Source organism: Bos taurus, chromosome 3 (assembly GCF_002263795.3).
Source record: "Bos taurus isolate L1 Dominette 01449 registration number 42190680 breed Hereford chromosome 3, ARS-UCD2.0, whole genome shotgun sequence".
Classification (NCBI taxonomy): domain Eukaryota; kingdom Metazoa; phylum Chordata; class Mammalia; order Artiodactyla; family Bovidae; genus Bos; species Bos taurus.
In genome coordinates, this window is record NC_037330.1 from 19788324 (window position 1) to 19813069 (window position 24746).

General features: G+C 49.0%; 2 protein-coding genes across 7 annotated transcripts in view; one reads left to right on the plus strand and one right to left on the minus strand.

Annotated features, from left to right (window-relative positions):
• The first annotated feature begins 4796 nt into the window (after positions 1-4796).
• CERS2 (ceramide synthase 2) lies at positions 4797-13693 on the plus strand. Of its 4 annotated transcripts, none has more exons than XM_024989612.2 (11): positions 4797-5264; positions 9831-10004; positions 10428-10545; positions 10726-10844; positions 11052-11109; positions 11226-11276; positions 11514-11606; positions 11782-11910; positions 12123-12229; positions 12356-12509; positions 12688-13693. In XM_024989612.2, the coding sequence occupies exons 2-11, from the start codon at positions 9832-9834 to the stop codon at positions 12826-12828; spliced, it is 1143 nt and encodes a 380-aa protein (XP_024845380.1). In that variant the 5' UTR covers positions 4797-5264; position 9831; the 3' UTR covers positions 12829-13693.
• Positions 13612-24746, minus strand: part of SETDB1 (SET domain bifurcated histone lysine methyltransferase 1) — a 32369-nt gene continuing 21234 nt past the window's right edge. For 2 of the 3 annotated variants that reach the window (XM_024984169.2, XM_005203829.5), the window contains exons 13-22: positions 23994-24617; positions 23290-23406; positions 18437-18606; positions 17287-17915; positions 16420-16448; positions 16173-16305; positions 15519-15684; positions 14959-15170; positions 14612-14700; positions 13612-14436 (exon numbers count right to left, since the gene is read on the minus strand). In XM_024984169.2, the coding sequence (XP_024839937.1) occupies positions 14319-14436; positions 14612-14700; positions 14959-15170; positions 15519-15684; positions 16173-16305; positions 16420-16448; positions 17287-17915; positions 18437-18606; positions 23290-23406; positions 23994-24617 (2287 nt within the window). In that variant the 3' untranslated portion in view covers positions 13612-14318. The remainder of the gene's footprint in view (positions 14437-14611; positions 14701-14958; positions 15171-15518; positions 15685-16172; positions 16306-16419; positions 16449-17286; positions 17916-18436; positions 18607-23289; positions 23407-23993; positions 24618-24746) is intronic. The other variant, NM_001191388.3, reaches the window with a different exon arrangement.

Below are 24746 nucleotides of genomic sequence, written 5' to 3' on the forward strand. Positions count from 1 at the left end.
TATAGGCCATAGGTTCGCAAAGAGTTGGACATGACTAAAGCGACTTAGCATGCATGCACGATGCTAATAAATTATTTAACTGAGTGTCCTATATTTTATCTGGCAGCCTGAAAAATGGGATGCAGTTTCAGCATGGTGATTAAAAGCAAATGTTCTGAAGCCAGACTCCTTTGACTTAGAATTCTGGTCTGCTGTGTGACTCTGGCAACCATCTTAACATTTCTCTCCTCAGTTTCTTCCTTGTCAAAACAGAGGTTAAAAAAAACTGGTGATAATAACAGTGTTTATATTATAGACTATTGTGAGGATTAAATAAATATATGGAAAGCACTTTAGGAGAGTGCTGGGCGTTGAATGGTAAATACAGGTAAAATATTTACTAATTTCTAATAATACATATGTTATAATGTTATTTTATAGTGGTAACTGTTATTAGCATCTCCCTAAGAGTTCCAACCTTGGCTCTCTTCTGCCGCTTCTTTTTTTAAATCCCCAATCTGGCCACAAGAGGCCATCAAAAGAGAGCCACTGCAAGAAAGCCTTGAGACCCCCTGGTGGCCATTCGTGGTCTAGGAGGCTCTGATTCCCCCTGGTATCCCTCAGATACCAAGGGGCTCTCTTGGCCCGAGGACATGAGGTTCCCCAGAGGACTCCATGGGCAGGCAGGGTTGGGGAAGAGCCTCAGGTAGACATTCACTCCAGGGGCCCCGCTGAGACGGATCTCAGCACACACGCAGGAGACTTCTAGGCTGGTATAGCAGAAGAGCAGCTTCACAGCCAGGGTCCCTGGGCTTTGGCTTTCTGTACCCTTGAGAATCTCTTTTGGGCATGTTCCAAGTATGCGTAGGGGGAAATGAAGGGCAAAAGAGGGCTCCTGTTTCTCCAGTCTAAACCTCTGCAAGGTAATGCTGGCTGACCTGCAAGGCTGAATACTGAATTTGGAGGAGGCAGAAGAGTGGTCCTGACTGCCTAGCATTATGAGGAGGTGTGTGATGCATTTACAGATGTCTCTCTGAGACTGGTGGAAGCTTTACTCCTTTTGTCCCTGGGTTTTGTTTTGTTAAACTCCAGGGTCAGATTGAGGCCCTTTTCAGATTTACTAAAACACCCTCCAGGGCATCTCTGGTGGCTCAAGGGTAAAGAATGCTCCTACAATGCAGGAGCTGCAGGAGTTGCAGGTTTGATTCCCTGCATCAGGAAGATCCCCTGGAGAAGGATTTGGCAATCCACTCCAGTATCCTTGCCTGGAGAATTCCATGGACAGAGGAGCCTGGTGGGCTACAGTGCATGGGGTTGCAAATGAGTTGGACAAGACTTAGCGACTGAACAACAGCAACAAATCACCCTCCATACCCATGCTCTAAATCTTAGAATTTCAGAGTTGGAGAAGATCTTAGGGATGACCTGACCTACCACCCTCTTGTTACTGACTCAAGGAGACTGAGTGACTTCCAAGGGCCATGGTGTTGGGACCAGAATCCAGGTCTCCTAACTTCTCAGTGTTTTCCTCATCACTCAGATGAGAAGGTCAACTGGAAAAAAAAAAGCACAACTTAAAAGTAGAGAATTATGTTTTGTTTGGTGGACAATACTGGGAACTTAAGCCTGGAATGCAGCCTCTCAAATAGCTCTGACGGTCTGCTCTGAAGAAGTAAAGGAGGAGCCAGGATATATAGGAATTTTGTAACAAAAGCCAGGTAGTCAGAATATCAAAAGATTACTGTTTATTAAGGAAAACAAGACATGTCAAATCAATGAATGTAGTGCTTTTTTATGTAAGGAAAGATGCAAAAGTCAGGGCTCGCTGAAATCATTCCTTTGATATCTATCTCAGCTATCTGGGGCCAGTATCCTGTGTTTTCCCATCCTGCGTCTCCAAAGGGTGCACCATTGTGGGAGTGACTGCAATGGCTGATAGCTTAATGGAGGGCATCCTATTTTCATTTTGAGTTCTCTCAGGACTCATCATCCTGGCAGCTATAATACGATGGCTTGATGGCTGCAATATCCTTTCTTTACTGATATGGTAGGCAACATTTTTTCATTCAGAAGGGCATGACTGACTTGGGGTCTCCTCTTAGGAGGACAAGCAGCAAGTAACATACAGAGCCATAGCTGTTGACTCATGAAAACTTGTTCAGCTCTAGGTCCATATTGCTTTTCTGCACTCTGCATGGGTTTCAGAATACACAGAAATTCCTCCTGGCTATTTCTCCTCTTGTTATAAAACTTTTTCTCCCCAGAATTCCTTGCATCTTAATCCCGCTGCTCATGTTTTGGCCAAGCTCTACTCTTTTTATCCAGAGTCTTGTGTATTACACAGGCAAGCCTGACCTGGGAAGACCAAGACCCATTTCCACAACTGGAGTCCACATCTTTGCCTGCTCCAGATACCTAAATCCCCGGCCAAAGGCCTATTTGTGTCCTGTGCCTCCGGACACCTCAGCAGCCCATACAGAGGAAGTGAGTCACTGCAAGGCGGGCAGCTTGGGGCACTGTGGGCGTGGCCATGCCAGGCCTGGGCCATGGGGGATGGGTCAGAGTGATCAAGAGCTCCTGGTCCAAACTATGCAGAGAGAGAGAGAGAGGGAGAGTGAGTTTCTAAATTGGTTGTGCTCAGTTGCTCAGTCATGTCCAAGTCTTTTGGGACCCTATGAACTGTAACACGCCAGGCTTCTCTTCCATGGAATTTTCCAGGCAAGAATACTGAAGTGGGTTCCATTTCCTACTCCAGGAGATCTTCCTGACCCAGGGATTGAACCTGCGTCTCTTGCATTGGCAGATGGATTTTTTACCACTGAGCCACCAGGGAAGCCCCTTCTAAACAGGCAGCATCATTCAAATGCTGCCTGAGGTCCAGTTTCTCTTTCTCCATCCATCTTCTTTGTCTCCTGGGGGGGTATACCCTCTTATCTTTACTTTTCAGGCCTGTCTATTCAGCTTCAGCCCCAAACTTCCCCTCCCACTGCTATCTTAAAGTTAACTGGTCTTCAGTGCTCTGAGGAATCATTTATAAAGTCTGGTGAGGGCCTTGGGGAAGTCTAGGAAAATTTCCTGAGAAAAGGGTTCAGAAACTAAAGGAGGAAAGCCAAGTAAGACAGATCTGGGGAGGGGGTAGAGAGGTACCCAAAGTTTAGCTGGGGCCCAAAGAGGAGACATTGGAACCCTACTGGAAAAGGGAAGCTGGGGCGGGAACTCAAGAAAGGTGGGGGGAACTTGGGAATGGGAGGGGGTGGGGGTGGGTGGGTTGTAGCCTAGGTGTAGAAAGGATATGACTTGCAAATAAAGGAGTTTACCCTTTGGCAAAGGAATTAAAGGCTGGAGGGATTGCTGGGAACTGGAAAATCAGGCAAATCTGGGGCTGAAAAAGGCTAGAGTCCCCTGGGTACTGGTTCAGTGGTGAGGGGCCAGGGGGTGGCCCAACAAGTTTCATTCCCCCCCTGTTGGCCTGGGCTGGGGGGCCCACTGCAAAAGCAAAGGAAAAGTTGGAAATCAGACAGCTTCTGCCTCTTTACCTCTCCAGATAGTGTCTTCAGTGAGGACCAAGCTCTCAAACTGGATGAGTGAGACATCATATTATTTCTTAAGAGAACTGTCAAAACACCTGAACTTGACTAGATAAACCCTGAAACAAGCTGCCCTCAGAGGTTCTACCTGTCTCGGTATAAAAACACCAACATTTCATTAAGGTAAAAAATGGTTACCTCTGCTAGGCGGGCCCTCTTTAAACAAACCCTCAAACACATCTTAGTCACACTCTGTCCTTAGGAATCAAGGCCAGTTTTCTAGGATAAACATGTTACATCTTCCTGAAACATCAATTTTACCAGTCTAGGGGAAAAACATTTTAAAATATGAATTTTTGAACACGGATAAGCAGTGGTCTAGATTGAAATCTCAGATACGTTTTACATAGCAAAAGTTGGGGACTGGCTCCTTCAGAGTCTGCCGGCAGTAGGGTATGTGTGCCACTGGGGGGTAGATTTTACAGCACTGGTGTGGAAACGGTGGGGATTTTAAGGCCGAGCTGGGGTGGGGGACGCCCTAGGGGTCCCAGCCGAATCTCGAGGGCCCGCTGCCCGGGTCGGTTCTGGAGAGAGAGGTCCTGGGCCTCGGCGCGCGGGCCTTGGGAAGAAACCGCAGGGGCTGCGGGGGCCGGGAGCCGGGGCGCCCTCCTCTCTCCGCTGCCCGGTGGGGCTGGAGGTGGGAAGTGTGGCCACCGGTCTGGCCGCTGAGAGAACTGGGGGCCGCAGCCGGCCGGAGGGCGAGGGCCGCAGTTGGGGGCTGCCGGGGTGGTGCAGGGGCCCGGCCGTTCCGCGCCCCGAGCCCCTCGCGGGTTTGTCCCGGGGTCCTCGGAGCGCGCCCCTAACCGAGAGACCAGAGGCTGGGAGACCCCACACTGTCTCCCTCGTCGGGGGCTTCTTCCCCCCGGTGCAGCGCCTGCAGTGGGCCTCCGCCGCCCGCCGGGTGCAGCGAGGGCTCAGCTCCCAAGCTTCCACCGCCCGCCCCCGGCCGGGGAGGGGGCGGTGGCAGGCGGCGGGCGCTGGGCGCGGCTACCCCGCGCGGAGGCCCGGGCCCCGCCGCGCGCCCGCCCGCCCTCCTCTCCCCTTCCGTCGCCGGGCCGTAGGCCCACGCCCAGTCTCCCGGCTGCTGTGTTGCTCGCGGCCTTTCTTTCCCGGGCTGGCTGGGCTCGCTCTCGGCTCGGCTGGGCTCGGCGGGCGGCGGGAGGAGGAGGAAGGAGGGAGGGAGCGGGCAGGCAGGCGGGCGGAAGGGGGAGGAGAGGAGCGAGCGGAGCCAGTCCGGAGGGGGCCCGGAGCTCGGACGAGGGGAGAGACGGAGCAGCGGCTCCCGGCCGGGCCAGCTCCGCGACGCCGCAGCCGCCGCCGAGTGAGTCGGAACCCGCGCCCGGGAGTCCGCGGCGCCGCGCGCAGGGGTGGGGAGGCACGGGGCGCGGAAAAGTTGGGAGAACTGCGGGGGCCGCGAGGACGCGGCTCGGCGGACAGGGCCTGGCGGGGCCGGGAGCGGGCCGTGGAGCGGAGCGAGGCGCGGGCGCACACCCTCGGGCGGCCGGCGCTGGGCGCCGCCGCTGGCTCTGGGGCCTCTGCCCCGCGCGCTCATGGCGGCGGCGGGCCTGGCGGAGGGCGGGCCGGAGCGCCTCGCGGGAGCGGCCGGGCCCCCAGCGCCGCCTGAGGGCAGGCTGGCCGGCCGCCCGGGCGTCCTCGAGCGCGCCGCCCGGAGCGCGGAGGAGTCCTCCTGGGCAACAGGTAGGAGCTGGGAGTTGAGGACGCGGGGCTGCCCACGGACGGCCGAGCCTCCGGCGCCCTTTTTTGGGGAGGAGAAAGTCCGGTGAGCAGTTGCACGAGAGCCCCCTGCTTGGCAGAGAGCCCGCGGCGCGGCCCCTGGCTGGGGAATCCCGTGGCTAGAGTGAGAGGAGAGTGAAGCTTTTTCTAATCGGTTCACTGTGCCCACTCCGGGAGGGAGGTCAGGGCGTCCATGTGCTTAACGGGAAACAGGAAGGAGTGGCTCAGAGTGTCTGCCCCTGGCCCCCGCCCCGTGGCTAAGGCTCTTATACCGTTATGGGGTGTGTGGGGCAGGGGTAGGGGGAGCTGCTGGTGAAACTGGTTTTCTGGGCCTCCCTTTGCTAATTTCTGGCCCGGAGGCTCTCTGGCAAGTAGGTTAATTGCATGTGTGGGGTTTTAATCTGTGGCCTGAGTTTAGAGGTTCACTTCCTAAGGTAGACTCTTGGTGTCAAAATCTGATCGATTCTTCACCTGAGTTGCTAGGTACAGGAGATAGGGGGTTCTGAGGATCCTGAGGAATGGAGTGAGCCCCTCTTTCTGGAGAAGTGAATCAGGAAAGGCCTCCAGCAGGCAGTCACTCCCACATCTGTCTTAGCGGAGGTTGCAGTCCCATAGCGGAGTCCAGGTGGCTGGGCCTAATGTGGGTGGCTGACTGGGCTTGTGATGGTGCTCCTAAGGGTAAGGACTGTCTGCAGCCTCCTCCCTCAGGGCCTGACCCTAATCATACAGTGACCTGCACAAACCCTGTTTTGAAGAGAGAGAGAGTTCCTTGTCTTCCTTGGTACCCCACAGTCCACTCCCTTCACTGGGGCCTCTGGCCGGCTTCCCCTCTGGGAGGGAGGGCCTTCACTTTCCCGTCACTGGCCACAGGCTGGCCGATCCTTCACTGTGCCTTTAGCATGCCCCCTGCCCGCCCAGCCCCCCACATCCCCATCTACTTCCTGAATTTGCCAGTCATTCTCTCCCTCTGGGGGCTGTAATCTCCTGCAGTCTTTGGCTGTGTTGGGGCCACAGAAAAACTAAAATTTTGAGACCTCTACTTCAGCCTGGAGGGATGACACACCTCTTCTTGGCTTCATCCATTGCTCACAGCTTTCTAGTTTGTGACCTGGTGTAGCTGCCTGAAAAAGTTTTCAACAAGCTGGACTATTCAGGTCCTCTGCCACTTCTTTCCACTTCTTTTTTGTAGACCGCCAGGCTCCAGTGAAAGCTGGGAGCCTCTGGGATCCTGTCTTTGTCACTCTCTCTTCCCTTACTGATTGTATTGTATCTTCTTCAATTATTTCTCCACACTCTGAGAGCCGTTGGGACTATTATCACGTTGAGTCTGTGAGATCTCTTCCTCATAGCCTCAAACTTCTGCCCTCCTAGCAGACTGGGTCTACAAGTCCCCTTGGGGACTCTCTGCCCCTTTTCATCTGTCTGTGGGAGTCTGGGATGGGTCAGTCAGAGTTGGGCAAAAGGTAGCAGCTGGGTGGAGCTCTGTTCAAGTTCCTGGTAATCCAATGCCCATGAAATCCCTGCTCAGCTGGCCGTTCTCCAGCCTGTGCCTCATAAAGTGGTGTCTGTGTCTCTGAGGCAGGTGTATTTGTGCATGAGAGAGACAGAGACACATACACATGCACACACCCTATTGTTTCTTCATGTGTGTGGGGGAGTAAATCGTTTGAGTGGAAAAATACCTACAGGTGTGATTTTCTCCACCAGGAAATTAAGTAATGTGACCCAGAAAAGCAAGCACGAAGGCACATTCCCTTTTCTTGACCCACCTTTTTGTTGGTGGGATCCATTGCTTGGCTTGGTGTGCCAGGGACGCCACTGGGAGTGGACTGGTAGGTTCTGTGGGGATGTATAAGTGCAGCTGGCGGGCCTGGCCCAGGAGCCCCTATTGTCTTCCCTTCCCCCTCACATGGAGTCCGAAGTCCTGACCCTGCTGAATCTGGTGCCTCTTCCTGCTGGGCTAGGCTCCAGGGGTGAGGGGCAGGGTCCAGGCCACCACTCCTCTGCTAATGGAAGTGCTGGGCAGTAGGGGAGGGCTGTGGTCACAGAAAGCCTGAAACCCGGGGGTGAGAGAGCCCCCATTCACAACTCCCAAAACATCACACTCTCTGCTCACACCATCTTCTGCTGTCCCTGTTTGGAGCAGGCAGGGGCCAGGTGCTACCTTGTCCTGGGATTGAGATAGTTGCGCTGTCCAGGCGCTTGCCTTTGACCCATCTCTGACTTTCTGCCTGCTTCTCTGCCTCCTCACCTTCTTTGTAGGCATGAGGCATTCCTGGGCCCCCGGGAGTCATGGAGAGGGACTCTATGCTTGGCCTCCAGGATCCCAGCCAGCCCTCTGAGTCTTTTTAATCCTCAAAATATCTGTGACAAAAGAAACTTACCTGCCGGTTTCCACTGACCAGGGTAGGAATGGGGCCCAATGTCTAGGCCAGACAGTACCCTTGGCTTTAGTCCTCAATGGAGGACAAATTGGGCCCCAAGGGACTAGCAGTCAGGTGACTGAGTCAGGTCTGTTTCTTCACCTCCAATCAGACTAAGCAAAGAAGGTGGCAAGAAGAGCTGGAGGGGTGCCACCGCATGTAGGCTTTCTGCCTTGTCCCTTCTTTACTAAATTTTCTACAACTTCTCTCAAAGAAAAAAGTGTGTCTGTGTGCACTGTCGTGTGGGGAGAGTTCTACTCTGATAACTGTGTTTAGTTTTGTTCAGTTCCGAAGGCTTCCATCTCTTTAACTAATTAAATATTTATTCTGGCCAAGGTGGAGAGGGAAGGGGCAGTGTCCTCAGGAGCTGAGGCCTGGAATGTGTGTGTGTGTGTGTGCGTGCGTGTATGTGTGTAGAACCCGTGCTGTTGGGGGCGGGTGGAGCTGAAACTCCTTTACTGTCAGAGCTGCCCTCTGCTTTCATCTGAAAGAGCAGTGACCAGGAGTGGGGACAAGAGGGTAAAGTCCTTGAGCTGAAATGCTGACCCGTGACAGGCTGAGAGGGATTTCGCAAGTGCTTCTGTGGTGGGTGGGGGCGGAGCTGTGGAGCAGCCCAGCTCAGCTGTGATATGATCAGCCTTCAGCGAGGCACCGGTTGGTCTCCAGTTCACAGCAGAGAACAATCTCCCAACTCTATTTCCTCCGCAGCAGGGAGGGGACCACCTTCCTTCTGTGTCAGCTTTTAGTCTCAAGGCCAGCCTGGAGACCACCTACCTGGCCTCCCTCCTCGGAGGATGAGGGCTTGGTAGCCTGGAAGCTTTGCCCTTGTCATCCTACTGGGTTCACTGCTGAGTCCTAGGACTGCCAGTTGTGTGGACCACCATCGCTGATTCTACACCATCATCTTGCTCCTTCTCTCAGCTCCAAGCAGCTGCTGTTCCCGCGTGAGCCTCAGATCGTACCTTCCTTCACTTGGTATCCAAGTGGTCACCACCACCCTGTAGATCCTTTCTCTTTCCGTGGACGAAACGGGGGAGGGAGGTGGTACAAAGCAGCAGCTCTTTCCTGAGCACTGAGGGTATTTGTGATGGGTGTTCCCTGAGCAGACTAGTATTTTATTTTCCAAAGGAGCCTTAATCCAAGTAGCTCCTAATTCTACCAGATGTCTTAGTCTGCTGTATCGACTCTCTATCCTCCAACTCCTGACTCCCTGCAGCCTTGTCTTCATTTTGTTTCTGAGAATAGGCTTCACATAGAGTCCTTCTGCCTTATGTTTGGGAATGGATGGCTTGGGCATGGGCTATTAATTTTGTGTGCAGTATTTTGATGTCCATTGATTGTCCTTGAGCTCAGCACTATTTGGGGGCATGATTTTGGTTTATTCTGGCCTCTTAATTTTCCCTAGGACCTGCTGCCTCAGTGGGTTATAGGGAAGGGGGAGAAAGGTCTTGCCCCAGCCCTGCAATCCTTTCTTGGGCTCCCTGGCAAGGAAGCTTCCAGTTATGGGTTGATTTGGGAGCTCTGATGGTTCAGATGGTAAAGAATCTGCCTGCAATGCAGGAGACCTGGGTTTGATCCCTGCCTCAGGAAGATCCCTTGGAGAAGGGATTGGCTACCCACTCCTGTATTCTTACCTGGAGAGTTCCATGGACAGAAACCTGGCGGGCTCAGTCCATAAAGTTACAAAGAGTCGGATATGACTGAGTGACTAACACATGGGAGGTCTAGGAAGAGGTTGGAGGGTGGGGGGAAGGGATGATGACTCTGATTTCACTTAAGATTTTTGGCCACGGCTTCTAGGCTAGATCCTGTCTAGTTTCCGTGTAAGAATAGCAAAATGATGGCGAGACCCCAAGGTTCTTGTCTAGGGAATCAGGACTTCCAGGGGATGTTAATGTCACCTTTGGTTGATATTAAGAGTAACTGTTAGAACTGGAAAGCCACTATATTACAGATGGGCACACTGATTCATCCACATGGCCAAGACCAGAGCCCAGGGCCTGAGTCTTTGCCCCTGCTCTTTTTGTTACACTGTGAAAACTGTCTTCCGTCTCCTTCTGCACTGCTGCCTGCTTTGATGCCCTCTACTTCTCCCTTCCTCACTCAGGATGCTCCAGACCTTACATGACTACTTCTGGTGGGAACGGCTGTGGCTCCCTGTGAACTTAACCTGGGCTGATCTAGAAGACCGAGATGGACGTGTCTACGCCAAAGCCTCTGACCTCTATATCACACTACCCCTGGCCTTGCTCTTCCTCATCATTCGATACTTCTTTGAGCTGTGAGCATACCAACCTACCCCCATGCCTTCCTTGGCTCCCAGCTGCAGTTTCTTGTACTTCAAGTTTGTCTCTTGCTGTTTAATTGGTCCTGCACACTGGTGTTCTCACCACCCAGGTCCCTGCCTACTGTGTGCCCCCCACTAAAGGCAGCATTGTCTTTCTGAGGGCTCAGCACCCCCAGGCCCATTCCTTCAATGGTTATTTGTTCTTGCCCTCCACCCGCCTGGTGGCTAGTGAACACAGGCAGCTTTGTCAGCTATGGGCAGCCCAAGGCAGCCAGAGAGGGGGTTGCTGGGAAACTGAGGCCCAGGATAAAGTTGCCTGAGCTTGCAATATCCCCCTCCAGGCCCTCTAGTTTAGGGGCTAACAGGCTTGCCTGCTTCAAGAGAGTCAGACACCCCTCACTCCTATCCCTTCCCCAGTTACGTGGCTACACCACTGGCTGCCCTCCTGAATGTCAAAGAGAAAACCCGGCTGCGGGCACCTCCAAACCCCACTTTGGAGCATTTCTACATGACCAGTGGCAAGCAGCCCAAACAGGTATGAGCTGCAGACCCTGTTCTGGGAGTTACTGAGTCCTGGTAGGGAGTGAGGAGGTGGGGTGCAGAAATGGGAAGGCATCTCCCCTTCCCTTCAGATGGGGCCAACTTGGGTCATTACTGGCAGAGGGGCGGGGAGGGCGAGTGAAGCAGAACATAATGGGCTTCTCACCCCACCCAGGCAGATGTGGAGCTTCTGTCACGGCAGAGCGGGCTCTCTGGCCGCCAGGTAGAGCGCTGGTTCCGCCGCCGTCGCAACCAGGACCGGCCCAGTCTCCTCAAGAAGTTTCGAGAAGCAAGGTAGGGGCAGTTGAGGCAAGAGAAACTGGGTGGCAGAGGAAGGTCTACTGTGTTTTGCTGGGAGGTGGGGCTGCAGCTGTATGTGGAGAAATTACTCCCGGGTGAGGAGGCACATTTGGTTGAGTATTTCCTTGAGAGGGTATCTGGGGGGAGGGCTGCGCCGTTCTTCCATTCCACTCTCCTAGCCATGTCTGCTTCCTCTTCCAGCTGGAGATTCACATTTTACCTGATTGCTTTCATCGCCGGCACGGCCGTCATTGTAGACGTGAGTGGGGATTACTTGGGGAGGGCAAGTGGGGGAGTAGGTTCTCTGGCAAGGTGGGGTGAAGCCCAGAATTTAGGTGCCTCCTCCTTTAACCTCTTATTACCATTTCTCTGCAGAAACCCTGGTTCTATGACCTGAGGAAAGTTTGGGAGGGATATCCCATACAGGTACATGATGGGTCCTGATTCCTTATATGGGGTAATTAGTCCTTATGTGGGGTGAGAATCAGTGTAGGATAGGATTGGGACATACACATCCTTGTGAAGAGTTGATCTCAGACACGTGGCAGAAGGGACTGCAGTCATGGTGTTAATCTTAAGTGCAAGGAGGGCTGGGTTTGGAGAGGCGAGACCATTGGGTCCAGTGGCTCTGGGGTCCGTTAAACTTCCTCTTTTCTCTCTCAGAGCATCATCCCTTCCCAGTATTGGTACTACATGATTGAACTGTCTTTCTACTGGTCCTTGCTCTTCAGCATTGCTTCTGACGTCAAGCGAAAGGTGAGTCATGGGGCTGTACCACTGAGTAGGAGCCAAAATGAAGCGCGGTATGAACCACCTCCCCTTTGACTTCTGGGTGCTTTGGATGGAGTTGTGGGATAAGTGGAATTAAAGGGGGAAGAACGGAAGCTAGGGAACAGGAAACAGTCCTCTGGAGGTTGCATCTTTTCTACAGGATTTCAAGGAGCAGATCATCCATCACGTGGCCACCATCATCCTCATCAGTTTCTCCTGGTTTGCCAATTACGTCCGAGCAGGGACTCTTATCATGGCTCTGCACGACTCTTCTGACTACCTGCTAGAGGTCAGGCTTCCTGGGCATTTCTTCAAGCCTAGAGACCTTGGTGCAGGTTCTTCTGTCCCTCTATCCTTTGCTTGGGGTAGTGGTGGGTGGGGGTGGGTGTTCCTGGGACCAAGGAGGTGGGGGCACAGAGCTAGTGTGGTTAAGTGGGATGTATGTATGAATGTATATGGGAGTCAGGAGCCCGTGATGATCGGTGGGGGCTATCTACACAGTCAGCCAAGATGTTTAACTACGCGGGATGGAAAAACACCTGCAACAACATCTTCATCGTCTTCGCCATTGTCTTCATCATCACCCGACTGGTCATCCTGCCCTTCTGGTGAGTAGGATACCAGACTAGACTGTTTGAAGAAATCAGGAATCTTCTCCCTGGCCCCATTTGTCTGTCCTCAGTCTTGACCCCCTCTTTTCTGTGTTAACAGTTCTTGTCTCTCCCCATCCCAAGGATCCTGCACTGCACGCTGGTGTACCCACTGGAGCTCTATCCCGCCTTCTTTGGCTATTACTTCTTCAATTTCATGATGGGAGTGCTACAGCTGCTGCATATCTTCTGGGCCTACCTCATTTTGCGCATGGCCCACAAGTTCATAACTGGAAAGGTAATGGTTCTGTCTCCATTCTGTAGGCCCTACTACTCTCAACTCTAGGAACGGCCCAAATTCCCTCCCATATCAGCAACCCTCTAAAACCTACTGTGGGGCCCTGGGTATAGCTGGAAAAAGCCCACCGAGAGAGGCAGTCCTTAGGGGTTGGTAACCCTGCTCATCCCTTTCACAGGTAGTAGAAGATGAACGCAGTGACCGGGAAGAAACAGAGAGCTCAGAGGGGGAGGAGGCTGCAGCTGGGGGAGGAGCAAAGAACCGGCCCCTGGCCAATGGCCACCCCATCCTCAACAACAACCATCGTAAGAATGACTGAACCATTGTCCCTGCTGCCCCTCAGATTAACGTATAAAGCCAAGGAAATACCCCACCCTCCCCACAGGGTCACTTTAAGCTCTGGGGAGAAGGAGAAAGCGAGAGGAGCGTGTTCTTCTCTGTGCCCCACCCCCTGCTACTGTCACCCAGTTGCCTTTAAACCAAATTCTTATCAGCCCATCTCCAGGAATGGGAGGTTGGCTATATCCTTTGTTGGGGGAGGGGGATTGGTCTTATTTTCCAAGTTGTCCTTTCTACTGATTTTGAGACCTTTCCTCAGTTCTGGGGGTGGGGGTTATAAGTCACATTCCTTACTCTTCAGAATCTGGCCCTGTCTGTCTGCCTTTGACTCCCTGACCTCCAGAGCCAGGGTCGTGCCTTACTGTCCCACCTGTGGGCCTCATTCTGCCAAAGTTGGACCAAGGCTCACCTTTCTAATCTCCCTAACTTGGACCAGAAACCAAAGCTGAGCTGACTTTTAACTTTTTCCCTTCTAAGATCCAAATGAACTGAGTGTAGGTGGGTGCACGTGACCCTTATCCTACCTCTGCCAAAAAGTGGGGGCCACAATGTGGACTGCTCAGACAGTCTTCTGTTACTTCTCTGCCAGCTGTCCCTGTAGTCACAGGTCCAAGATCTTACTGCCTCCTTTCTCTGGCCTCTTTCCCTAGGCTAGCTGGTTTGGAGTAGAATGGCAACTAGTTCTAATTTTTATTTATTAAACATTTGGGGTTTGGGTTTTAAAGCCTGAATTACAGCTAGCACCTGGCATTTCAGCAGAGGGACCACTTCAGACCAAAATGTACTGTTAATGGTTTTTTTTTTTAATTAAAATATATTAAAGATTAAGTAAAACATGGCAACAAGTGTTTGAGACTCTTATGAACTGAGAAGAGTGATCAACTAAATAAACTAAGGTAGTCTTCCTCATGCCTTCCTCATGGTTATGTAACCTTAAAAAATATCACATGGCAAATAAGAAAAAGCAAAGTAGAGAAAGGTCAGGATTAATGACAGCTGCCTGTTGGGAAGGGTGGGGGAAAAGCTCATCTCTCATCAAGACCTAGAACTGGGAACTGAGGGAAAGAAATCAAATCACAATCTTAGTTTTAACATCTTGTTACTTTCAAGAAACAATACAAACCAGGGATAGTAAAATACACAGCCCTCATTCTAGGAATAAAGTCTGTTAAAAGGATGAACACTTGAACAAATGTAGGATGGGAGGGGTGAGCCACAGGAGGACTGGAGGGATGTCAGGCCCAGGTTAGAGTGGTAACCTCTCCCACCCCCAGTGCCTCAGGAGGCAGGGGAGGGGCCCTGCCTGCTAGCACCGCAATGGAAGGGGTCTCCTGATCCAGAACCCCCATTTCTATCTACTAGGAGCTGGGGAGTAGCTAGACTAGAAACTTGGGGGTCAGAATTCAATAGTCAGGAAGACCCAGTTCCTGAGGAAAGGGCAGTTCAGAAGGTTAGGAGGAAGGCTGTCCTCTAAAGAAGACGCCCTCGGCATTCGATGGCCCCGCAGCAGCAAAGCAACTCCTTGCCTTCCACGCTGCCCACCTCATAGTTGTAGTCCCAGGTAAGCTCGGTGCCAGCCCGGATTCTCCTGAAGAGGAAGAGGAGGAAGGGGTGTGGTCAAACAGCAGAAACCCAGGCCTGCGATGACTGAATGTGCAGGGGGAGCTGGATCCCAGATGGAAGAGAGGCCCTTTGAATGTCCTGGCCCCTCCCCAACCTGGGCTTTTCCCACCCACCCATCCCCTTTCCTGATTCCCTCTTACTTGCTGGCGAAGAAGGCCACCCACGGGAAGCGGAGATCATGAGTATCCACGAAGACATTCTGGACAAACAGGTTAGGGCTGCAACTGTGCTGTAAGTTTAAGTACAGATTCACTTTGGAACCAAGGAAACAGAATCTGGTTTTGTGGGGTGAGTGAGAGCTGGATGAAAACAATGCCATTTGATCCTCCCATGGCAACAGAGATTTTGAAAGGCACCTCTTTAAAGATCCTTTGCAATCAAGAATTTTAATGAGAAAAGATGGGTTTATGGAGTTGTATTTAAAAGAACTAGAAATGTGAGGACTAGGGGATAACCAGCACATACAGGTGAGCGAAAGGGGTCTCACATTGAGGTAGCGGCCCAGGTTGCCTTCAAGCTTGGCATCGATGATGTAGCAAGACTCCTCCCCATCATAGAACTGGCGTGTGTTCTTACGAATGGGTGCACTCTCCCCCTTTTCCACAGATGCCATGTTGGTTGATTTAATGGCAATGCCATGGGTTGATTTCAAAGCAAAACCCCGGGTGGATTTTACTGCCACTTGGCGCTTCATTGGACCTGGAGAAGGAGAAGAATGGGGCTAGGTCCACCCCACCTCATGATTGGACCTTCTACTTCCTTTTTTTTCCTGCTTCCATTTTTATCCCACCCAGTGCACCTCAGGAATACCAATAAGCTGGGACTCTGAGGCAAAGGCCCAAGGTGGCAGTTTTTTTCAAGCAGGATTAGATCTGCTGGATACAGAAGCAGAGGGAAAAGAACTAGAAAGAACAGAGGGAGGGGATATGTCACACATTATTAACAGTTTAGCTGGAAGTCAGGGAGTCTTCCCAGGGATGCTTCCTAAGATCTGAATTTTTCCCCTACTGGTTCCTTCCTACTACTCCACAAATTCTTCCAGACTACCAGACATGTTCTTCTTGTCCTCAAAGTCATCCCCTTCAGAGCCAGAGGAGATGGTCTGGATATCATCACTGTCCACGGCTGCGGCTGAAGTCTGGCCAGCAGTGGGCTTCCGGCTGGTCCCACTTTCCCCCTCACTTTCTGTGCTGCTGGACAGGGTCAGGATATCCTGAGGAAGCAGAAGGGTGAAAAGAAGGAATAAGAGTAAATGGAGAGGGACTTCCCTGGTGGTCCAGTGGCTGGGATTCCACACTCCCAGGAGAGGGGACCTGGTGTGGATCCCTGGTCAGAGAACTGGATCCCACAAACTGCAACTAAAGAAGATTCTCCATGCTGCAAGGAAGATAGAAGATCCCGCGTGCAGCACCTGGGGCCTGGTGAAGCCAAAAAATATATATGTATAAAAAAAACGAGTAAATGCAAAGGACCTCTTGGAATCCCTGCTTTTAGGTACAGTTAGGCATGAAGGGGTTGAGACTATAGCAAGATTAGATGCTGGATGAAGGAAAATGAGGCAGGAAGTCAAGGCCAGAGAAAAAGGAAAATATCCAACAGTAATTACGGTGACAGACTTGACACGAGAAGAACGCTCCTTTACTCGCGCTCTAGAGTAAAACAGGAGGCTGGGTAAGGCACAGCTTGAGAAAGGCCACTTACATCAGGGTTTGGCTGAGCAGAGGCCATGAGTCGTCGGCTCTGATGCATACTAGTTTTACTTGGTGGGCGGCGAAGTCCTTCAGGCTTCACAGGAGAAGGATTGTAACCATAATTTCGAGAGCTTTCAGTAACTCTGATGGGAGAGGAAGACATGAGAGGGGTCAGGTTTACTGGCTGTTTCTCAGGCTGATTTTGTAGGCTCGAGAGAAGGAAGATTTGGAAACAGGTAAAAAAGCAAAGCACTTACATTGACATCCTGTTTCGGTCATCAGGGTCCTGGAAAACAGAGCGAGTGAACGGCTGAATGTCTCCATGGTTCTAGATAATATATCCAACAACTGTAGACTTCACCTCAGATGACCTCTAAAGATATCAGCCAGCGAGAGGTACACTATCTCAAGTGGGGTGTGTGTGGAGAAATTACTCTCCAACTTGAGAATAACGATCATTTTCATCAGGAAGCCCCACTGGGAGGGGTCTTTAACCCTTCCCAATAATAGGGCATTACAAAATGTGCATGGAAAACACCATGGGCAGAATATTCTAAGGACAAGGGACCGTTCACCACCTGTAATGTGCTAAGTTTCAACATCATTAAAAATATGTTAAGATCAATTCTTGTTTTTCTACTATAATGAAAACAATGATGTAGATAAATTGAGGTAGCAGTTTTAAAAAATTATTTTTAAATCCCCCACTTTGGAATGAATCAGGTACTTTCCCCACAGCAGGCTGATTTTAAAATAATTTGGTTCTTCAAACAAACACGGGGTCACAAGAATCAGACACGACTTAGCAACTACACCACCACAGGAATGTATCAGGGGGAAGATTAATCAGGTTTGCCATAAAAATCCATCAAATAAATCATCTGCATGTGAAGACTCATGGTGAGGGAATTCCTTGGCAGTCTATCCCGTGGTTAGAACTCTGTGCTTCCACTGCAGGGGACACAAGTTCAATCCCTGGTCAGGGAACTAAGATCCCCAAGCCATGTGGTATGGTCAAAAACGATAACAAAAGCACTCATGGTCTCGTCGTGAGATTGCGTTAAGTTTGTCACATCAAACTTATGTAACAGCCACAATTCTTAGAGTTTCCTGCCACTGCTTACCTCTTTCTTGGCCTGCTTGATGTCTCCCTCATCCTTGAAGCCAAGCCCTGAGGTGGAAGCCTTCTCAGCTTCCCCTCTGCTTCCCCCAGTGCGGCCTTCCCCACCTTCACTAGTCTTGAAGGATGAACGGCTATCAGAGTCAGCAAAGCCACCTTCACTGACACTGTTGCAGCTCAACCACGAGGCCACTTTGTTCTTAGGTGTCTCTTCAGAGGAAGGTGGATTGCAGCCACCTACAGGGATTGATGGAGGGACAGGAATATGTGGGGGCCCTAGGTCTGGGGGGCGAGAGTCCTTGGAAGACATCTCAGACAATCCATTCTCCTTCTGGCCCCGGGTCTGCCGTCGGGTAGCATAGCTGCGCCACACCGAGCTGGTGCTGAAGTCCTCGTCCTTACAGAAGTTGTCATCTGAGCTGTCGTCATTGGACTCCTCGGGGTCCTCTGTACCACTGTTGCCGTCTTCCTGGTCCTTCAAGTCTACACCACTGCTGTCAGAGGAGCAGGGGGCATCACTCTCATACCCCTCCTTGAAGTTCTCCACGCTCTCAATATGGTCCAGATTGGCAAAGTACTCATCACCCATTTCTAGGCCCTCCTTGTCAGCAAAGTCATCTGTCAGGATCTTCCCTGGGAATGAAGAGAAAGCCTTCCAGGGTTATGAGGAGCTTTTAGAAAGAATAAAGTTCATTTCATCAATACCTAGCCCCACAGTACAGAGTCAAATAACATTCATTATGGTCTCTTGTTTCCCTTTGATGATACCTCCTCCTTAGTGTCTTAACTGTGAGAGTAAGGGGAGCTTTAAATCTTGCCCTTTCTGCCACCCCATTCTCCCTAAGTTATGCTGAATCTCTGGGTAGAGTGATGTGGGGAAAAATGACACATGTCATTTTTTTCTAAAACCATGTCTCTCTCTGCTGAAACATGTCCACAATTTCATCCCTTTTTGTTCTTATTCTCCTGAAGCACTTTTGACCCTTCCTGATCCACTCAGACAGTCACATCACTCATGTTCTTTATAGAAGAAAATTCTGTCTTCTTCTTTCTCCTAGTTCACAGGTTAAGCATTTTATTCTTAAATTCAACTTGTCTCTGATTCAATGTTCCACCATGTTCTAACCCCAGAAAGCAACCCTTTCATCACTAACCTGCATAAATACAGACAAAGGAGCCTTTGGCAATGTCATCCAAGCAACGGATACCCCAGCCCTTGTTCTGGGTCTTGAAGAGCTGCAGACGAACCTGCAGGCCATGCTGTACCAACCGGTTTGTGCACATGTTAGGGTCACATTTGCAGCGTTTGTTACACTCATAAACTCTGGGAGGAGATCACAATAAAATCAATCATAACATGATCACTAGAGCATCTGTTACATTCACAGAACTGTTACAATTTTTAAGGTGTCATCATTTATCAGGTAATGATCTAAATAAGCAGACTTACTGAACTGTCTATGCTCTTCGATTTGTTTGGAAATATAGCTCAAAGAAATAACTCAGAAGGGGGAAAAGTGATTAATACAGATATTTATAGCACTAAAGACAGTTACAGTGAATAAAAGAATGCCCAACACCTGGAGAAAAGCTAAGCGAACCAGGATGTGAATATGGATTAAGAGCCATTAAAATACATCAGCCTGTAGAAACAGATACAATAAAATATATTTAAGGAAATCAGAAGCCCATATAATAGATACTGAAAGGGAGCAAAAGATGAGGAACTGGAAGTTCACGGGACTCTTGCTTTTGGTACTGATTTTCATTCTTTTATTCAGTGAACATTTATTAAACACCAAGAGCTATACTAGACAGTGGGAACACGGCAATGGAAAAGGTCATGATCACTCCTCTCAGGGAGCTCATTTCTATCTAGTTTAAGGTATTACAACTTAACTATTTAAAAAATAAACTATTGAAATTAATCAGAGAGCTAGTAAATATCAACATTAAAGGAAGATAATACACTGAGAAAACTGTCATATTCTTAGGGAGTATCTATTTTTATGCTCTATTTCATGTTATGATTTAACTTCTTACTTTTATGGTGTGTGAATTTAAGGAAGACAATTGCTTTTAGAAAGATGACAACAGTACAGTTAGTTGATGACATCAGTAAAATCTCTCTAGGCAAAGGTAACAGCAGCTTCTATTTACCAAGCACATATACTTTGTGTTTGGCATTATATCAATGCTTTATATACATTCTCTTATTCTATCCTTACAGCAGCCCTATAAAGGTATTTTTTTTAATTTATGAAAACATTAAAGCATAATACACATAGAGAGAAGAATATGTAAAAGTCTACAGCTCACCAATTTTTCACAAACTGAACACACCATGTAACCAATACCACATCAAGAAAGAACTTTGTTAGGTCTCTTAACACTCTACTGGGGTTGGGAAAGTATTAATGTTCATATCCTCTGTTAACTAAAACAGGATCAGTTTGGAAAGGACAAGTCCAGAATGTGAATTCAGGTGTAAGCACCACTAAGGGCTTCCCTGGTGGCTCAGCGGTAAAGAACTCACCTGCCAATGTAGGAGATGTGGGTTCAATCCCTGGGTTGGTAAGATCCCTGGAGAAAGACATGGCAGCCCACCCAAGTATTCCTGCCTAGGAAATCCCACAGATAGAGGAGCCTTGCGGGATACAGTCCATAGGGTTGGAAGAGTCAAGACAGGACTGAGTGATTGAACAACTACTACTAATCACCACCACATGGAACTTTCAGAACAGCTAACAGAGTACCATTCATCCATTCAACAGGATTTACGTGGTTACTATGTGCTGTGCCCTGGGTAAAATCTGCTGATGATACAATGGTAAGCAAGAGAAACAAGGTTCCTGCCCTCATGGAGATTACCTCTTAATGGAAAAAGAGACCAAAAACAAGTCAACAAATAAAATGAAAGTTGTCACAGATACTATAAAAGGACAAACTCTGAATGAGACAATTAAAGGAGTGAAAATGACCTAGTTTTAGAGTGACCAGGAAAGGTCTCTCTGAGGAGGTGACAGCAAAGCTGAGAGCTCAAGGTCAAAGAAGATAATCATGCAAACCACAGTGGAAGGATGCCAAGAAGAGGGCACAGTATGTACAAAGGCTCTCGAGGTAGGCTGGCAAACACTGAGTGAGCTGGATCCAGGCACTGAAGAGTATCAGTGTGGCTGGAACAGTTTTGGAAGGAGAGAGATAGGAAGGGGTCAGACAGTACACCGTCTTGTGATCCAAGATTAAGAGTCAGAATAAAACCCAAAGTGCAGTGGAAAGCTCTTGAAGAGTTTTAAGCAGGGGAGGAACATATTTGTGGTTATGTGAAAATACTTTTATGAAACATTTCAAACCTATAAAAAAGCTATAATGAACCCTCACAGCATTATCAAATCTAAACATTGTTACAGGATCCAATTTTATTACAAGTAAAACATCAATGATACAATGTAGCTAAAGCTAACAGCTGTCTTTTCCTTTGCTTAGTTTTCAATATGCATTCAGCTTAAATTTACGTCCTGATTTCCTCTGATGATACTCAGACACATCAGGCTTTCTATCAAACCCTCTTTCCCACAAGCTTCTCCTGCAGCCAAGTCTGATCTGCTCTCACACTGGCTGTTCTCTACATCTAGGGCACAGCTGTCAGCCTGGAAGCCCCCTTAACTTCACTATCATGTGGGATTCCCCTCACTCTTCTTTGGAGCTGGATCCACTGTTTCCTGGATCAGTATATGCCTTCCTCTGTCTTGTCTTTCCCCCTCACTTAGAACATTTCCAGTAACTTTCTGAGAGGGGAAATAATGGAAAAATCTGAGGTATTTCATGTCTAAAAAAATGTTAGCCTACTTTAACCCACAACTGATAGTTTTCCTGGGTTTAGAACTCTGGGTTAGGAATAATTTTCCTGTGCTTCCCTAGTGGCTGAGTGGTAAGGAATCTGCCGGCCAATGCAAGAGACACAGGTTCGCTCCCTGATCTGGGAAGATCCCACAAGCCACAGAGCAACTAAGCCCATGCAGCACAGCTACTGCACCTGTGCTCTAGGGCCCGGGAACTGCTACGAGCTCACGTGCACTACACACTGTGCCATGACAACGGGAGAGGCCGCCGTGGTGAGGGGCCTGTGCACGGACGGCAACTAGAGTAGCACCCCCCTTGTCACAACTAGAAAAGAGCCTGTGCAGCGACGAAGACCCAGCACAGGCAAAAATAAGAAACAAATAAAATTATATACATATAAAAGAAATAATTTTCCTTAGAATTCGGAATAGATTCCTTAATTGCCATCTAACTACAGACATTATTTTAAGAAGGCTGAAGTTACTCTGAATTCTTTTTGTGGTATCTTTCGCTTATGTAGAAAGTTTCAGTATTTTCTTTTTGTCCTCGGTGTGCTGTGGATATAATGATCATGTTTTACCACGTGCTTTAGTGGGCATCTATTTGCATCTGTTATGCTAGAACCTGATTTCACTTTGGAAACACAGACCCTTTCATTAAGGGGCAGCATCTGAATTATTTCACTGATCATTCTTTCCTCTTTGTCCTTCCTGTTAATTATGTATTGCTTACGTACTAGGCTAATTAGGTCACACATTCCTGTATATCCAACTTACCACATTATGTCCCACTTTGCTCACTGTCCTCTCTCTGCCTTGCCTGTCCTTCTCAATCTCACATGCTGATCTCATGTCTCTTCTCAGTCTTACATGTTTTTATCCCCTCTGTCCAATTTCCAGTTGCAGATCCCAGGACTTACTTCTGGGCACATTCTCTTTTCTATCATCAATGTTCTCTCCAGATGAACTCATCCAAGTTGTAACTACCACTCCTGAGCTGACGATTCCTAATTCTTTATGCCAGTCCTTACAGTTCTCTCTAGAAATCTCAATGCCTTCTTGACATTTCCACCTGGGTTGCCTAACAGACACCTCAAACTTAATGTGACCAGAACAGCTGAATTTCACTCCAACCTGCAACTCTAGCTCTAGTCTTCCATTTTGGTACAAAAACCAACACACACCTAGTTCTTCAAGTATAAAATTTAGGACTTGTCCTTGATTCTCTTCTCCTTCGCATTCCATAGTCAATCTATCACGTTCTGTAGCTCTATCTCCAAGTGCATCCCTGAGCACATGTGCCGCCAACTACTGAAGCTTGTAAGCCCCAGAGCTTGTGTCTGCAAACAGGAGAAATCATGGCGATGAGAAGCCTGTGCACCGCAACCAGAGAGTAGTGCTTCCCCAGCAACAGCTAGAGAAAAGTCTGCGCAGAAAGGGCAACCCACTACAGCCAAAAATAAATATATAAAATTATTAACAAAAAAACCATTTTCCTTAGAATTCTGAATAGATTACTCAATTGCCATCTAGTGTCTAGCATTATTTTGAGAAGGCCGAAGTCACTGTGAATCACTTCTCTTTTGTGGTATCTATCTTCTCATTTCTACTGCCACTTTCATTCTAGGACAAGCCCAGCAACCACCACTTCTTACCTGTGTTCCTGAAATTATCTAATTGAGCTTCCAAATTCTATTGCTGCTGCCCTAGAGCTTATTTTTCACAGAGAAGTCAGAGTAATCTTTACAAGGCGGACATCAGTAGTCTGCTTAAAATACTCTTAACAGCTTCCTATCACATCATGAATTTCGTTCTAATTTTTATTCTGATTTATAAAGTACTATAAATCAGGCCCCTGCCTATTTCTCCTCTCTGAATACGTCTCACTTGCCAGAGTAAACCACAATCTGTTAGAATAATCATATAGCTATGAAATCAGGTCATATTTACTGCAACAGAAAACTACTAGATACTACTCAATCATTTCAAGGAAAGCCCAAAGAAGAAATATGTGCTGGGAATTTGGTAAGTAAGATTTAATTGATAAAATGTCTGTTTCAGGTTTTTTTTTTTTGGCTTCAGTTTTATAATGCTGCTGTTTCCTACAAACACAGACAAACAAGAATTCAGTCTCTGAGGTGCTGAACTTTCCCCTGACTACTTACCCTGTGGGCAGACATTCTTCTAGTCTCTTGTATTGGTAGCCAGAGTTGGGGTTGATTTGGCCTCCTGGGGTGCAGGCTGTAGCCTGGATAGTTAGCTGATGGCAGGCACACTTGGACCTGCATAAAACAGAAGAGTACAACTACTAGAGCTGGGGGACTTTCTTCAGAGGCGAGAAGTACTACTGAGAAAAGGAGGGTGACAAGGTAGTAACATTTCTTTTTCTTCTCCCATATGTGTAAATGAGAAAGGAAAGGACAGTAGGAATATGACAGAGTAAGAGTAAGATAAAGAGACACAGAATAACAACTAGCAACTGAATGCATGATGGGGGGAAGCAAAGGAAAAGGAGAATCAGAGGAAAAAACAAACATAAGACACATGTGTTGCTGTTCAGTTGCTAAGTTGCGTCTGACCCTTTGTGATCCCATGGACTGCAGCACACTGGGCTTCCCTGTCCTCCACTATCTCTTGGAGTTTGCTCAAGTTTATGTCCAATGAGTCGTGATGCTATCTAAACATGTACCCAGGATTATGCTGTGGGGTCCCAGCCTCTCTGGAGGCCTTATAGAAGGAGCTACAGCTAAGAAAGCAGATCAAGGAAGGTGAGGCAAGGAGAAGTGCAGTATAAGGCAAAGAAAGTGGTGGAAATACAGGAAACCACAACAAAGTTGGAGGCAGGGCCACAATTCCCTAAGCAACTCACTTGTCCCGGCACCCATCTTTGCAGTCACAGCCGACAAGAAACTCAGGGCCTGTGTTAATGAAAACACCCTTGCCCGGGATCCGTTCCTTGCTGTAGGCCACCTGAGGTGGGGGAGTCGTGTCAATCTCGTTAACGCAGGATAGAGGAACGTCTTCCTTCCCATAGGTGATGTCCAAAATATAGTAAAAAGGCTTATAGGGCTGAAACTTTCGGTCCACAAGAACATATGGATCCAAACAGAACATCTCCAGGAAGAGGAAGTCACAGCCAGTCTCAAAAAGGTAACGCTCAATCTCCTGCATTGTCCGAAGGCAGAGGCCACAGGGTGTCTTATAGATAACATGAAAGCCCATCTTGCGGTTTACTCGGCGCCGGGCTGTCATTCGCCGAAAGTCATAGAGTAGTGGGACTAACAGAGGGTTCTTGCCCCGATACTGCTCACTTCTCATAGGTCTGACTCGAGACAGACAAGTATAGCTGCAGACATGAGGTAAGTAGAAAAGCTTCTCCATGGGGGCACGGTAGGAGGGCTCTGCAGGGGCCCGCTCCAGCATGCCATGGAAGGCTGGGGGTGCTGGGGGAGCTGGGGGTGCTGGGGCAGAGGTTGTGGAGCCTAAAGGTGACCTGAAAACGAGATGCAAGAGATCAGATCAGAAGGCAACAGGACCTCTCTGTTGTATAAGTAGCCCATTAGCTGGCTAAGCCACTTCTCTAACCTGTCAAATAGCTATACTCTTGAAGCTAAAGATGACA